Source organism: Megascapheus bottae, chromosome 14 (assembly GCF_031878675.1).
Source record: "Megascapheus bottae isolate mThoBot1 chromosome 14, mThoBot2.hap1, whole genome shotgun sequence".
Classification (NCBI taxonomy): domain Eukaryota; kingdom Metazoa; phylum Chordata; class Mammalia; order Rodentia; family Geomyidae; genus Megascapheus; species Megascapheus bottae.
The window spans coordinates 15,287,750-15,301,873 of NC_143522.1; the positions used below are offsets into that span (position 1 = coordinate 15,287,750).

General features: G+C 42.5%; 1 protein-coding gene across 16 annotated transcripts in view; it reads left to right on the forward strand.

Annotated features, from left to right (window-relative positions):
• Nrxn3 (neurexin 3) overlaps positions 1 to 14,124 on the forward strand; it is a 1,458,248-nt gene that overhangs the window by 485,527 nt on the left and 958,597 nt on the right. For all 16 annotated transcript variants that reach the window (XM_090344617.1, XM_090344623.1, XM_090344627.1 and 13 more), the window contains exons 7-8: positions 5,947 to 6,385; positions 10,565 to 10,948. In XM_090344617.1, coding sequence (XP_090200743.1) covers positions 5,947 to 6,385; positions 10,565 to 10,948 — 823 coding nt within the window. The remainder of the gene's footprint in view (positions 1 to 5,946; positions 6,386 to 10,564; positions 10,949 to 14,124) is intronic.

The window sequence follows — 14,124 nt, forward strand, 5'->3', positions numbered from 1 at the left end:
TCAGCTTGCAGATGTGTTTTCTTTGACCCATAGAGTATTAGTTCACAGAGCATTTTAAAAATTATTTCTCAAGGTTCTAATACTGTTTGTAGCTTTAGGTGGAGTCTCTTTGATCTTGGAGTTTAAAAATGGAAACATTTTTTGCCTCTTGTCCTGATAGTCTCAAATTCTGCTTCCATGTTCTATTTCTGGTGCTTAAGCTTTTCTCTTTGGCTGATTCTGACCATAACCAAACAAAAAGCATGAAAATTGCAGGAGCCATGGTATGTAACTATGTACTGGGTGGAATTTTGAGCCTGGGGTTGGATGTCAGTTGTTTCTCAGCAGGCAGAGTTAGTTTACTGACGCCTGTTTGCATGACCACGGATGCAGATGTGGCCCTGGTCTTGCCAAATATTAGGTCCTTCTGACTTTGGAAGCTAAGAGGACCATCTGCTGCCACATTTGTGCTTGGACTTCACTGCCACAGTCTGGTCAGCAGTTCACTGTGATAGGAAGTAAGGCTCATGAATCATGAATCATAAATCTGTGCAACGTGTGTAGAGAGAGAAGTGAGAGGATGAGATTAGGTATGGCAGCTATTTGGTATGTGTGCATTTGTGATTTAAATTAAATGTATATATGCTAAGCATTATGCTATATATACATAAAACAGCATAGATTTTGCTATATAATGCCACCTTATATAATATATATGATTCTATTATGTTAAGATGTAAGTACATATTAATATGTATGTATATATTTGTGGGTGCATATATATGTATGCAGATTTGTGCATATATACATATATATTTAATATAGGACTTATTAAACTCAGTCTATTATTAGTTAGAGCTCTGTCTCTTGAGCTGACAAGCCATTTAGGTTCTATCTTCAGACAGCATCTTGCCTTCCTAATAGCTACAAGCTAGGATATTATCTGATGATTTTGTTCTGGCTTTTCACAAGAAATAACAAAATTACTTACTGAGTACTTATTACAAGCCAGAAACTATAGAAAATCCTTTTGCCTATGATAGCATTATTCTCATTTATTTCCAACAAAATAGTAAATAAGACTTGTCACACACATTCTGCAAACAATTCATGGCTAAGTCAAGTAGATATTTTGCCTAGACTAACACTGGAGTCCACCATCAAATTTAATGATGATGTAAGTGCTGTAGGAGTTATTTCAGAATTTAAAAGGTATCCTACATGTTCTTCCCATTCATGGACCAGACCATTGGAAAGGCCAGACCTGAGCTCATTCATAGAGAACAAAGCTAAGAGTCTGGAATGACAGAGGATTGGAGCAGACAGTTCAAAGGGAGGTCATAGCAGAGCAGAGTTACCAATTGCCTGGAATACGGAGGGGAGGGCAGACACAGAAGAATGTGTGATTCTGTGAAAACTTCAGGGATTTGTAGGCTTTTTTTTAACTCTGTGAAAGAATGTCACACAAAGATAAGGTTAATCCAAAAGTTTTATCATAAAGTCTATACCAACCTGGAAGCTGAAAGTAACAGCAACAACAAAAGCCTCATTAACTATTTTCAAATGATTGAGATAGGAAATAAATACACACACACACACAAACACACAGATACACACATTTGTTATCAGCTTGTGTGATGGACATAAGGTAGAAAATGACTCACCAAAATCTGTAATCAATACTGCTCTACCCAAGGAACCAAATACTGGCTTCTTCCCTGGCTGGTTTGTACAGACCAGATGCTACAGAAAATGTCCTAGCATCCTTACCTTCAGCCACCTCCCATTAGCCTGGGTCAGCACAGTGGGGCTCAATGACTAAGTCCTTTACCCAGAAGCAACTGACCTGAAAGCTGCCTTTTGTGAAATGGTCCTATATAGAGTCTCATAGAAGATTAAAGATGCCTTAAAAATGAAAAGAAAAGTAGGTGGTGAACCTCTTACTTTCTACAAGCAAAATAAGACTACAGAGTTCTCTGTCCAGTGCAGGGTACCTTGGATGGATTTTTCCAGATCCCTTATTGGACTTTTAGGAACTTGGTACTTATCCTAGAGCCTGTGACATCATCATTCTTGGGAGCTGAGAACAGCAGGCTGGGATAAGACAAAAGAGGGAAGAAGATCATAAATCTAGTTTTTACAAAGGAAAAGGTCCAACCTTTAGATGTATTCTTGGAGACCTTCCAAATAAGCCAGTTATCATGGATGAAGATAATACCAAGTCACAATGTGTATCGGCAGTCTAGTCTCCTTTTCCAATCCAGACAAGTAGATTGGGAAATAGGGCAAAAGCTTCATCACATGTAGGCAATACAAGGCTTCTGATTCATCAACTGGTAAGATCAGCCAGTACTGGAATAACAAGAGAAGAACCTGGAATGGCTTGGGATGTAGATCCTGGGGAAGAAGCATCATTTAGACATCTCAGAGCGGAAGGTAGTATAGCCCAGAAAACCTGGTGAGCGAAGATTCAAGAACACTAATGCCTGAGGTCACACAGAGGCCTCCAAGATGACTCCTGAGCAGGCAGAATCATTAGACTGGGGTTACAATCAGTGTAAAGGATTTCACATGTCAAAATGGAGTCTAATGTGTGTTTTTACATCATGATGTGGGTCTCCGCTTTATGGGAAGGCATGAGTCAATGGAGTGTCTACACACCATCACCCGTAGGGTATGGTCTTATCCCAGTATAACGAACAAAACAGGAACTGAACCCTTTGTTTTACCCTTCATGGCTTATGTGGTCTTGGAAAAGTACCTGCCCTACTAGGCTTCATGTCTGTATTATTACATATTTCATTTACTTTATTGTGGGTGATACAACAGTTTTAGAGAAGGCTCTCTATAGGTGGAAACTGTTTCATACAGTATTCCTGCTTCTATAGCTTGCCTTATTCCTAATGTTGCTTCTGCATATCTCTGCATTGGACTCATGGAGGACTACAGAAAATACTGTATCAGGTAGTTCTTTACGTGGTTTGGGTGAGGGATCCAGCAAGGCTTCCTTCACCACTGTACTTGATAAGGTGCCTGTGTGCTTCCACATCTGTGCAGTGTGGTCAGACAGAGAAGGCAGAGAGGCTCTCACTTGAGTATTGACTCTTCCCTTCCTGGCCTTTTCTTCTTAGTAGCTCTTTCACAGAACCTCATTTTACTGTCTCCTGCTTCTCGTGGAACCCCTAATACTGTTGAAGATGAAGATGTGTTATGATTTCTTTTTCTTGATTGGTATGCAAGTTGACCATTTTTTGTGGGCCACCATGAATGACATCTCCTTTGATCCTGAAAACAACTTTGGGAGAACAAGCAGGGAAAGTTTGTCAGGAATGGTATTGATGTTCCCACATTTAGAAATGAGTCCAGTGGAGATTCAGAAAGGCTGCTGAGTTGTCAGTAAGTAAAGGTGTCGCCTCTTTGCTCCATAGTAGATATTATGTATAAATAGACAAGGTCATGGCGGCAATAGAACGTTCACCTACTAAGCGCTTTGACAGAGTCTAGTTATGTATGTCCATCCAGTTTCTAGCCCTTGATTCTCCTGTTCACCTCAGAAATCTGGCTATCACCCTCTGTTCCAGGGTCAGCAATGTGCCCTTCTTACTAGAAGTATTGCTTCCATGTGGTGCAAAGCCCTTTGTCTTTTTACCTTCTATCCTGGCCTCCTATAGGGATGGATGCCCAGCTCTCTTTCCATGTATTGTTCAATAAATTTGAGCCTCCCTCTGTCTGTTTCTTTGGGCAGAGTTATTGTTATCCATTAACAATTAACCTTTTCAAGGAGTTCTAGTAACTGGCATTTCACCCCCAAAGAGGAAAAAGCTGAAGTTTGGCTCTGCTGTAGAGATCTCACAAGTTGGAGGGTTACAGTGGAGGTTAGAGAGGAGATGCCGCCAGACCTTGAACTTGTACTGTTTCCTTTATTGTTTACAAACTTGCGTGTCTAAAGATCCTGAAGTGTCTCTCTTTGCACATACTCTGTCCAGGAGAACTAAAAGAAGAAATTCAGCTGGGAAGCTAAGGGTGCTAACAATGAACTGTCATGGTTGCTGCTGGTATAAACTGGTTCCAGGTGCCCACACTGCTGAAGCACATAGACTCGAGCTAACTGCCTGGGTTCAAGTCCTTCTCTGTCACTTACCTGTGTCTTTGGGGATGCTCCTCAATTACCTTCTCTGTGTATTTTGCATCTATAAAATAAAAGGATGATTCTAAGTATTCTAAATGGGGGGTACTTAAGATCTAATGGAATGGTGGGTGATAAAATCAAGAGCAGAGTACCTGGTAGTATGTGCTGGATAAGTGTTAGCATCATTATTATTCACAATGGTGTTGTGTAAGGTCAGTTGCATAATCAAAGTTACATAGTAGGTGAAACATTTTCAGTGTCTTGTCCTAGTTATACATCACTGTTGTACTATCTCTTAAAAGCCAAACAATCCAAGCACTGGTGGCTCATGCCTGTAACCCTAGCTACTAAGGAAGCTGAGATCTGAGGATCCCAGTTCAAAGCTAGTGTGGATAGGAAAGTCTGTGAGACTCTGATCTCCAGTTATCCACTAGCAAACTAGAAGTGGAGTTGTGGCTCAACGTGGTAGAATGCTAGCCTTGAGCACAAAAGCTTGAGGATAGCATTCAAGCCCTGAATTTAAGTTCCATGATTGACAAAAAGAAAAACAAGGAGTCAAACAGCTCTGCTTGATTCTCTCCTGGTAATGGGGGATGGGAGGCAAATAGTTATATAGTTGGATCCTGGGACTTGGATGGGAAGGACATTATACTGAATGGTACAAATTAAATAAGCTCTACTGAAGCGTTCTGCTGAACCACTGTTCAGTGGAAACTAGTCCCTGATACAATGTTCTCAGTAACTTCCTCACTCTCAAGAAACGTGCCAGCTGACGGAGCTAGGACTTCAGAATATCTTAGTCTGTGGCACAACAAGGGTATGATCAATGCATCACTACACAATACAAAACAACAACAAAATAGGCCATCTTTTAGAAAAACTCAACAATCATGTCAAAGGAAATATAACTCATGATTTAAAAAGTCAAATAGAAATCCAGGTGCTGTGGCACACAGCTGTAATCCTAGCGACCTAGGGAGGCTGAGATCGAGGATTAAGGTTCAAAGCCAGCCTGGGCATAAAAGGACCTGAGACTCTTATCTCTTAGCCCCTAGAAAACAGGAAGTGGAGGTTGGCTCAAGAATAGGGTGGTAGCCTTGAGCTAAAGAGCTCAGGGACAACACTCAGGCCAAGTTCAAGCCCCACGACCCACAAAAAAAGTCAAATACACAATGCTAAATGTAAGTTATTATTTTATCAGTATTGAAAATAAACCCCATAATTCTATAACTCTAGTCAATGATAACTTCACATTTGTGCTTCTCTCCAAATATACTTTATGCTTTTATAAACATCTGGACTCTTCATCCTCCTCTGCCTTCTTTATACGATGATAGCATATATATGCACTTAACATTATGACTCAGGGGAACTTCATATCCAAATGAGAAGCCTTATCTAACTTTATTGACTGTGTAATATTCCATTATGATAGCAATGTTTTATCATAAAGGTGATAATGGTGATATTTCTGTCTTATACTAAGGATTGTTCTGTTAATACATTTGGATCAAAGTATTTGCATGAGTTCATCTCAGTATTTCTTAGATTGTACTTACAAGGTCACACTGTGTAAATTTCTGAAAACACAAGAAATTTGCAGGAAGGAAAAAGGGATAGGATGACACTGTAGAAGCATAAGAGCTTGTGTGTATACCAGACATCTCTTTGGATGCTTTTTGTGTGTGCGTGTGCTGTGTCTCATGTTTCTCGTGTTGTTTCAGACCATTATGTCCTGAAGCCCCTTCCTGAGCCTTTTCTCTAGATGCCTTGTGAGTGATGAATAGATACTGTTTGCAGGATTGATTCATATGGCACTTGTGTTTGACTTTTGACAGGTTGTTTATAAGAATAATGACATCCGTCTGGAGCTGTCTCGCCTGGCCCGGATTGGGGACACCAAGATGAAAATCTATGGTGAGGTTGTGTTCAAGTGTGAGAACGTGGCTACACTAGACCCCATCAACTTCGAGACCCCAGAGGCTTACATCAGCTTGCCCAAGTGGAACACCAAACGTATGGGTTCTATCTCCTTTGACTTTCGCACCACTGAGCCCAATGGCTTGATCCTTTTCACTCATGGAAAGCCTCAAGAGAGGAAGGATGCCCGGAGCCAAAAGAACACAAAAGTTGACTTCTTTGCTGTGGAACTTCTGGATGGCAACCTATACTTGCTGCTTGACATGGGCTCTGGCACCATCAAGGTGAAAGCCACTCAGAAGAAAGCCAATGATGGGGAATGGTACCACGTGGATATTCAGAGAGATGGCAGATCAGGTAGGAAGAAGCTGGGTATGTGACTTAGACTAGACTCAAAGCTGTAGCCTGGGCCGGGAGTTTGGCCTAGTGGTTAAAGTGCTTGCCTAGCATGCATGAAGACCTGGGTTCGATTCCTCGGTACCACATACATAGAAAAAAAAAAGCCGGAAGTGGTGCTGAGGCTCAAGTGGTAGAGCTCTAACCTTGAGAAAGTCCAAGGACAGTGCTCAGGCCCTGAGCTCAAGCCCATGACTGGCAAAAAAAAAAAAAAAAAAAAAAAAAAAAAAGCTGTAGCTTTTGATTTTCTCCTGCTGTAATATTTCTGTTTACTTTTTTCTCACTTGTAAGTTCATCAAATCTAAAATAGGTCTCTTTAGTGGAAGTTGGAAGATAGTTTTAGACAGAACTCCTGCCTCATGGCAGCCCTCATTCCCACACATTTTCTTTGTCAGGCTTTGTACAATCATCTCAGTGATAACTGTAAGACCTTGGAACCAGAAGCATTTCCATTCTTAATGAAAGTGCCTGTCATGTCACTGGTGTGATCTTCCTCTCCTTTTTGTTCCTCTTCTCCTTTATCTCATCACCATGGAAACCAGATGTGACATCACAGATATTGCATTATGTGATTACTCTGTAAGATAAGCTTCACTGTGTTGTGAGAGTTTATGCAACACTACAGCCTTCAGTTTTGTCAAGAGTCTTCTTTCGGGGAGAAATGATGACAAGGAAAAGAAAAAATGAATTGATTTTTCCTTTAGTCATGTTCAATTTAAAGCCTCCCTTTGGTGTGAAAGCCTCTTGCTTCACTCTCCCACTCAGGTCCCCTTAACTTTCCTTTCTTCTTTCTAACCTTTTACATTTGGTTTAAATGGCTTTGTTGGTTTCTCCAGCTGCAGATCAAGCAAGCTGTAGCCCTAGGCAGTACATCAGCACTCTGGAACAGTAACAAACAGGGTAAAAACCAACAGCAACAGTGATTATGAGATTGTGAATGCCTGAACAGTCTCCCTAGATTTCCATGGTCTAAAGCCTTAGGACAATGAAGGTCACACCTGCTCTAACAGAAAGGATGTCCTACCGGAGACGTTATGAGAGGTTTTGGATTTTAGACTCATTTATGGAATCTCCTTTTAGGTAGTCTATAGACCAGAAAGGTCTTGCAGGGATTCACACTCTCTTGGTAAATATATTATCAAGTCTTCATTGGGATAGTTTTATGTCTAGGTGCCTTTGGCCAGTAGGGGAAAGGAAGAGGTTTTCCCAAGAGATAGTAGAGTGCCAAAGGGATGTTTGTTTTGTCTATGCAATTCAAGAACTGGAAGGAAGGTGTTGATGAGAACATTCCTCTAGGAAGAGCCGGATGGCTTTTGCAAAGAGAAGAGATAGTAGCAGATTGAAGCACTGGATATTTTATTGCCCAGTAGGAATTTCTTACTGACTGTTAGAAATCTGATTAGAATGAAAAGGCCTCTTGCTCTTGTTGAGCAAGAAGGAACATCTTGTGCTTTCTGAAGAGAAACACACACACACACACACACACACACACACACACACACACACACATTAATTTCCCTGGAGGCTAAATTTCTGAAGTTTACCAATAAAATGCCAGCAGGAGCAGAGCTAGAAAGCTATCTCAGAATTAGCAAAAACAACAAAACCAACAACAAACAGAAAATAAAAACTCAGACTCTGCTGTGGTTAAGAGGGTGTGTGGAGCTGGGCTGTGGTTAAACGATTCTGTATCTAACCTTGATTTTAACCCATCTAAAAGTCACCTATGTGTATCATACATTGGTCAGAACACTTAAAACTGCCACGTGTTTAATTCTGTTTATTCCCAACACGAACTGCTTTTGTCAGCAGGATGGCCATTTTTTTTTTTAGAACTGTCATTGGATCCATCATTGGCAAATACACTTAGATTCCTAAGCGCTGAATTTCATACCTGGAAGCTACAGAATTGGCAAATTCTTTTAATTACTGATGAATTGAATCAAAGCCTATAAATTTTTACTAGACAAACAATTATGCTGGGGAAGAAGTGTAATAACATTGTCATATAATTCATAAATTTCATTTTTAATAATATTTACTTACAAATGAATCCCCAAATGGAAATAAAACAAGTGTGCCCAAGTGTGGTACTTTTGTCCCCTAACTTTGTTCAGAATAAGATAATGAAAAAAAATAATTTAGGAAAACTTCCATGATCTCTCTTGAGTCTTAAAACATGAATAATGAATTCAAAACAGTATTGGTCACGTTTCTAAGGCTAGGTTTCCATAGGATGTAGAAAAGACTCTAAATTTTAAATCAACTCGACTACTGTTCTTATTAATGTATATGTTCCTCCACATTAGCTGGTGATCACACTGGAGGATAAAGAAGGGAGGCTCTATATGAGAAGATATGAAGAGACATAAATACTAACTTCCCCATTTTTTACCACAGAAACAGTAGTAACTCTTTGAGGGTTGGATTCAAAACAGCATATAAATAAGCTGGATGTAGCTCATTGCTTAGCTGTGTGAGGTCCATATCAAAAATAAATAAAAATGAATTAACTTTAGAAAGCACATAAAGTGCTAAAATGTCATTTGGCAGGACATTATTGATGTTGTGTGGCAAAATGAGAAAACAAAGAAGATGCCAGGTACAGGGATACATGACTATAATCAAAATCACTCAGGAGGCAGAAGTAAGGAGATGATGTTGCCAAGCCTTCATGGGTGTAAGGATAAAATGCTATCTTTATGAATACCTATAACAATTTATTAGGGGTTGAGGGCATAGCTCAAGTTTTAGTACCTACCCAGAAGCTGTGAGTTCAAATCCAAGCATCATCAAGAAAATTTAGAAACAAAACAACGAGACATAATTCTGTATTCTGTTCTGACCCCGACTAGAATTTAGACTATACTGCACATTCCTAATCTCATTTTATCTGTTCAGTCCCTATTTAGTCCCTGTTTAGGCTTCACCTTCTTGGTTGAGGGAATTGAGATTCAGAAGAAATAAAAACCAAGGCTATGGAGAGCTGGATTCTGGTCCCAGGCACTAGGGTATACCTTCTAGAATCTCCTTTGACAGTGCTCTGACCTTAGCTGGATTTGTCTGTCCTTGGCCTTATTACTCTCTTTTCCTTTCTCTTATGGCCAAATTCCTAGGTTGGGACCTTTGCAAATGCCATTCCTTGTGACTATCATGCCTTCCCCGTGGGCCTTGTGAGGCCAGATCTGTCTCAACATTCTGAAGAACTGATACCAGCCTAGATAGGCCTTCACTTACTCTATACTTTAAAGTAGAACCTCTGCATAGCTACCATGGCACCAGTTTGCCTGTCTTCATGGCACTTTCCGTACCTAATTTCCCTGTCTCTTGAGTTAATTTTGGATCACCTGTCTCTCTGGTCTGAAAGAGCCCCTGTTTGAGGGGAAGGGTTACCTGACAAGTCCATCTGTAGGCCTGCAACTAGACCAGAGACAGAAGAGAAGTTCAGTGCACATTTATTAAAAGAATAAATAGACGTACTCTACTTAAATTTTACTCAAAGGTAATGCCCCAAATATTTACTGGTAGGGCTGGGAGTTAATATCCAGACTATAGGGAGAGACAGAAGAGGAAATCCCATCCTTGGGGGAAGAGGCAGTGACAGGATATAAGATCCCAGGCAGTCACTTTCGGGGTAGGACCTTATTCTAGCCCAGGCAGTACGACAGGCACTTTACTTATCATCAAGCTGGCCTCTGAGGCGAGGACAGTCACTTCCCATTTTCACAGATGAATCAGAGGCCCAGGAAGGTAAAGTAGCCTGCTTAAGTTTGCAGGCCTTTCACGTGGGCCGGGCTGTGATGGAAACACAAGGCAAGAACGCCTCCCTCTGTGTCAGCAGTCTACTGCTAGGTTGAGAAAAAGGATTTGCTAGGGGGCCTCAGGCCACTGGGATTTTTATTTTATTTTTTGTTTCTGGGTCTTCCTGTGGTCTAGCTGTGTTAGCTGGAAAGGACTGGAACCAGACAGGCCTTCCTTTGCCCTGGCAGCATTCCATTCCTTTGCCTCCTCCCCTCTTCTCCTGATTGGGAGACGTGGGTGTCAGACCTCACCTGTGGGGAGGCTCAGGTTTGGTGGATCCTTGGGCGAGGCTCCACCTGAGCTGCCCTAGCTCACTCCTTCTCGCCCTCCCCACCCCAGGCACCATATCCGTGAACAGCAGGCGCACGCCCTTCACCGCCAGCGGCGAGAGCGAGATCCTGGACCTGGAGGGAGACATGTACCTGGGGGGCTTACCCGAGAACCGCGCGGGCCTCATCCTCCCCACCGAGCTGTGGACGGCCATGCTCAACTACGGCTACGTGGGCTGCATCCGTGACCTGTTCATCGACGGGCGCAGCAAGAACATCCGGCAGCTGGCGGAGATGCAGAACGCGGCGGGCGTCAAGTCCTCCTGTTCACGCGTGAGCGCCAAGCAGTGCGACAGCTACCCCTGCAAGAACAACGCGGTGTGCAAGGACGGCTGGAACCGCTTCATCTGCGACTGCACGGGCACGGGCTACTGGGGCAGAACCTGTGAGAGGGGTGAGTGGCCCAGCGGCTGGGAAGGGGGGTGGTGGCATGGGAGCTGCGTTCTGGAGATGCGCCTCCTTCTCCTTCGCGCTGAGCCTTCCTCCCAAGAGGAGGTGCTGGGTGCTTTTCTGGTTCTGACTGCTTGGATTTGCGGGAGGAAGGTTGGGTGGCAGAAAGGGGAAACTTGGAGACTGCAGGTGACCCGTGTTGTCCTCCCTGGTGGGTTCTTGTCTCTTCTGTTTTGGTTCTTTTGGGGCCACTGGCTGGTGCTGATATGACACTGACTGTCACCTGCGGGTGAAGGGTTTTCAGTTATGGTATCTCCTGGGATAGGGTTTGGTAAGTCGGTTATTGGAGAATGCAGGGCCATGCTCTGCTCTTCGGGAAGATGGTTGCCCAGCAGGATTAAATTCATTGCCAAGCTTTGTAAGACATTGTGCGATGGGTGGGTTGTGAGCATGGACTCTGGGGATGGATTAGATGAGAAATACGGCTGTCCTGGGGTCACGTGAACCGCTTCAAGGTAATTTCCTCAATTGTGAAAGGAGGTAGGTAATTAGGCACATCCCTCACCAGATACTGGTGATGAGGATTAGTGGGCAACATTTAATAAATATTAGTGTTTCATGGTTGTAGTTGTTATTAACTAAAGGAAAGGCGGAAAGAAGTTTGGGAGGTCCATACAGTGAGACTCAATGTACTGAAAGAGTTCAGACAAATCTTCTGCAAAGAAGAAATACCTAAGTTTAGACTGGACATATGAGTAGGCACAAGCTGGTCCAAGAAATAGGAAGAGCTGTCTGGTAGTGTAGCCTAGTGATAGAGTGCCTGCCTGGAATGCATGAAGCTCTGGGTTTGATTCCTTGGTAACACATACACAGAAAAAGTTGTAAGTGGTGCTATGACTCGAGTGACAGAGTGCTAGCCTTGAGCAAAAAGTGTCGAAGGATAGTGTCCAGACCCTGAGCTCAAGACCCAGTACTGGAAAAGAAAGAAAGAAAGAAAGAAAGAAAGAAAGAAAGAAAGAAAGAAAGAAAGAAAGAGAGAGAGAGAGAGAGAGAGAGAGAGAGAGAAAGAAAGAAAGAAAGAAAGAAAGAAAGAAAGAAAGAAAGAGAGAGAAAGAAAGAAAGAGAGAGAGAGAGAAAGAAAGAAAGAAAGAGAGAAAGAAAGAAAGAGAAACAGAGAAACAGAGAGAAAGAAACAGAGAGAAAGAAACAGAGAGAAAAGATAAGAAATAGGAAGATCCAAGGGCCAATGGGTAATCCTAGCTACTCAGGCTGAGATCTGAGGATCCCAGTTTAAAGCTAGTCTTAGAAGGAAAGTCCATGAGACTCTTATCTCCAGTTAACTAGTGAAATGCTGGAAGTAGAACTATAACTCAAGAGGAAGGGCATAAGTCTTGAAGGTAATTGCTAAGGGACTGAGTTCAACCGCAGGGCTGAGAACAAAGTTTAAATTGAGCTGAATACTCTGTTCCTTTCTGATCAGAGGCATAATGGGTCAGGGTAAAATGAGAAGAGACTAAGCATATGAGGACTGGCTCTGCAGAACAACCCCAAATGTTTCTGGGAGGAGGCCTGGCAGCTCACAACTTCAGCACCTTACATTTGCACTGAATTCAGAGTTTGGACAGAGAGTAAAAATAAAGGTTAACAAAGGACAACATCCTAGATAAGGGAATCCATGTCTATAGTCCATATTCAGACTACATAGGTTGATTTATTTGTTTTTTTTTATATGCCAAGTAACAAAAATCAAACTGCTTCTCTATAGGCTGTTTCGTATTTTATATGAAATGATGCTTTGCATAGTTACTAAGCTTTTGGAGGATCTAATCCTAGGGCTTCAAGAATATTGTATCCATAATAGGTATGATTTCTACTTCCAAGGAATTTATCTTGTATCAAACTGAGAAACTGAGACATTTACATAAGAAGTAACAATATAGTGATACCAGACAGAGGTGGGTGTCAGTGGAACAAAATAAGAAGACATAGAGATTCAGAGAAGGATGGAATGTCTTGAGGGCAGCTCTTCAGAGTCTCACTACTAAAGAGAGCTGCAGCCAGGCACTGGTAGCTCACACACACCTGTAATCCCAGCTATGTAGGAAGCTAAGATCTGAGGACCATGGTTCCAAGCCAGCCTGGGCAGGAAAGTCTATGACACACTTATTTCCAATAAACTACACCCCCCCACAAAAAAACCAGATGTGGATCAGTGGATCAAGTGGTATAGATTACTCTCCTTGAGCAAAAGAAGCTGAGGGTCAGCATCAGGTTCTGAGTTCAAGTCTCAGGATATGTACACACACACACACCCTGAACCCAGGAATTCTGAAGTCTGGTGATGGGATTGATTCTGGAAAGGGCTGGAGCAGGTGCTTAGTGACCAGTGGCAAGGTGTTTTCAAGGGGTAGATTTTGTGAGATCAGTTCACTTGCATTCCAAGGGAACTGCCAACCTTTCTCTCTCTTTCTTTCTTTTTTTTTTTTTTGCCAGTCCAGGGGCTTAACCTCAGGACCTGGGTAATGCCCTTGGATTTTCTCAAGGCTAGCACTCTACCACTTGAGCCACCCACCACCATGTCTGGGTTTTTTTTTCTGTACAGAGGAATCGAATCCGGGTCTTCATGCATGCTAGGCAAGCACTCTAATACTAGGCCATGCTCCTGGCCCCACTGCCAACCTGTCTTAGAGTCAGACCAAAAACAGGACACAAGATGGTAAAGGAGAAAAAAAGCAGTCCTGGGGAGCTTAAATTCAGACAAATTTTCAAAGCAAGCACTAGGAGAACATGAAGTAAGATGAGAAGGCAGCCATCTGGTCTAGCAGTTGGCCACGGGGGATTGATAGGTCTGTCAAGTAACTGGCTCTTTCCAAATATCTTTGTAGGGTAGCCTACCCTGGTTGGCTGGTTCTGGTTTGAAGGGAGGGAGGGAGGAAAAGAGAGAGAGGGGGTGGAGGGCGAGGGAGAGAGAGAGAGGTCACTTGAGCTCTGAGGTACAGGAGATTGTTTTGATAGAATGCAAGGTGTTACATGTATTTTCCCACCTATAAAAGCAGCCTAAGTACCAAAGGTCACCTTGAACATCTCACATCTTCCTCTTGGGTCCTTTCTCACTCAGAGGTTGTTGGGGGTAGAGACAGGGTTCGGTGTCTGTAGCCAGCTGTGCAAGATATCTGTAAG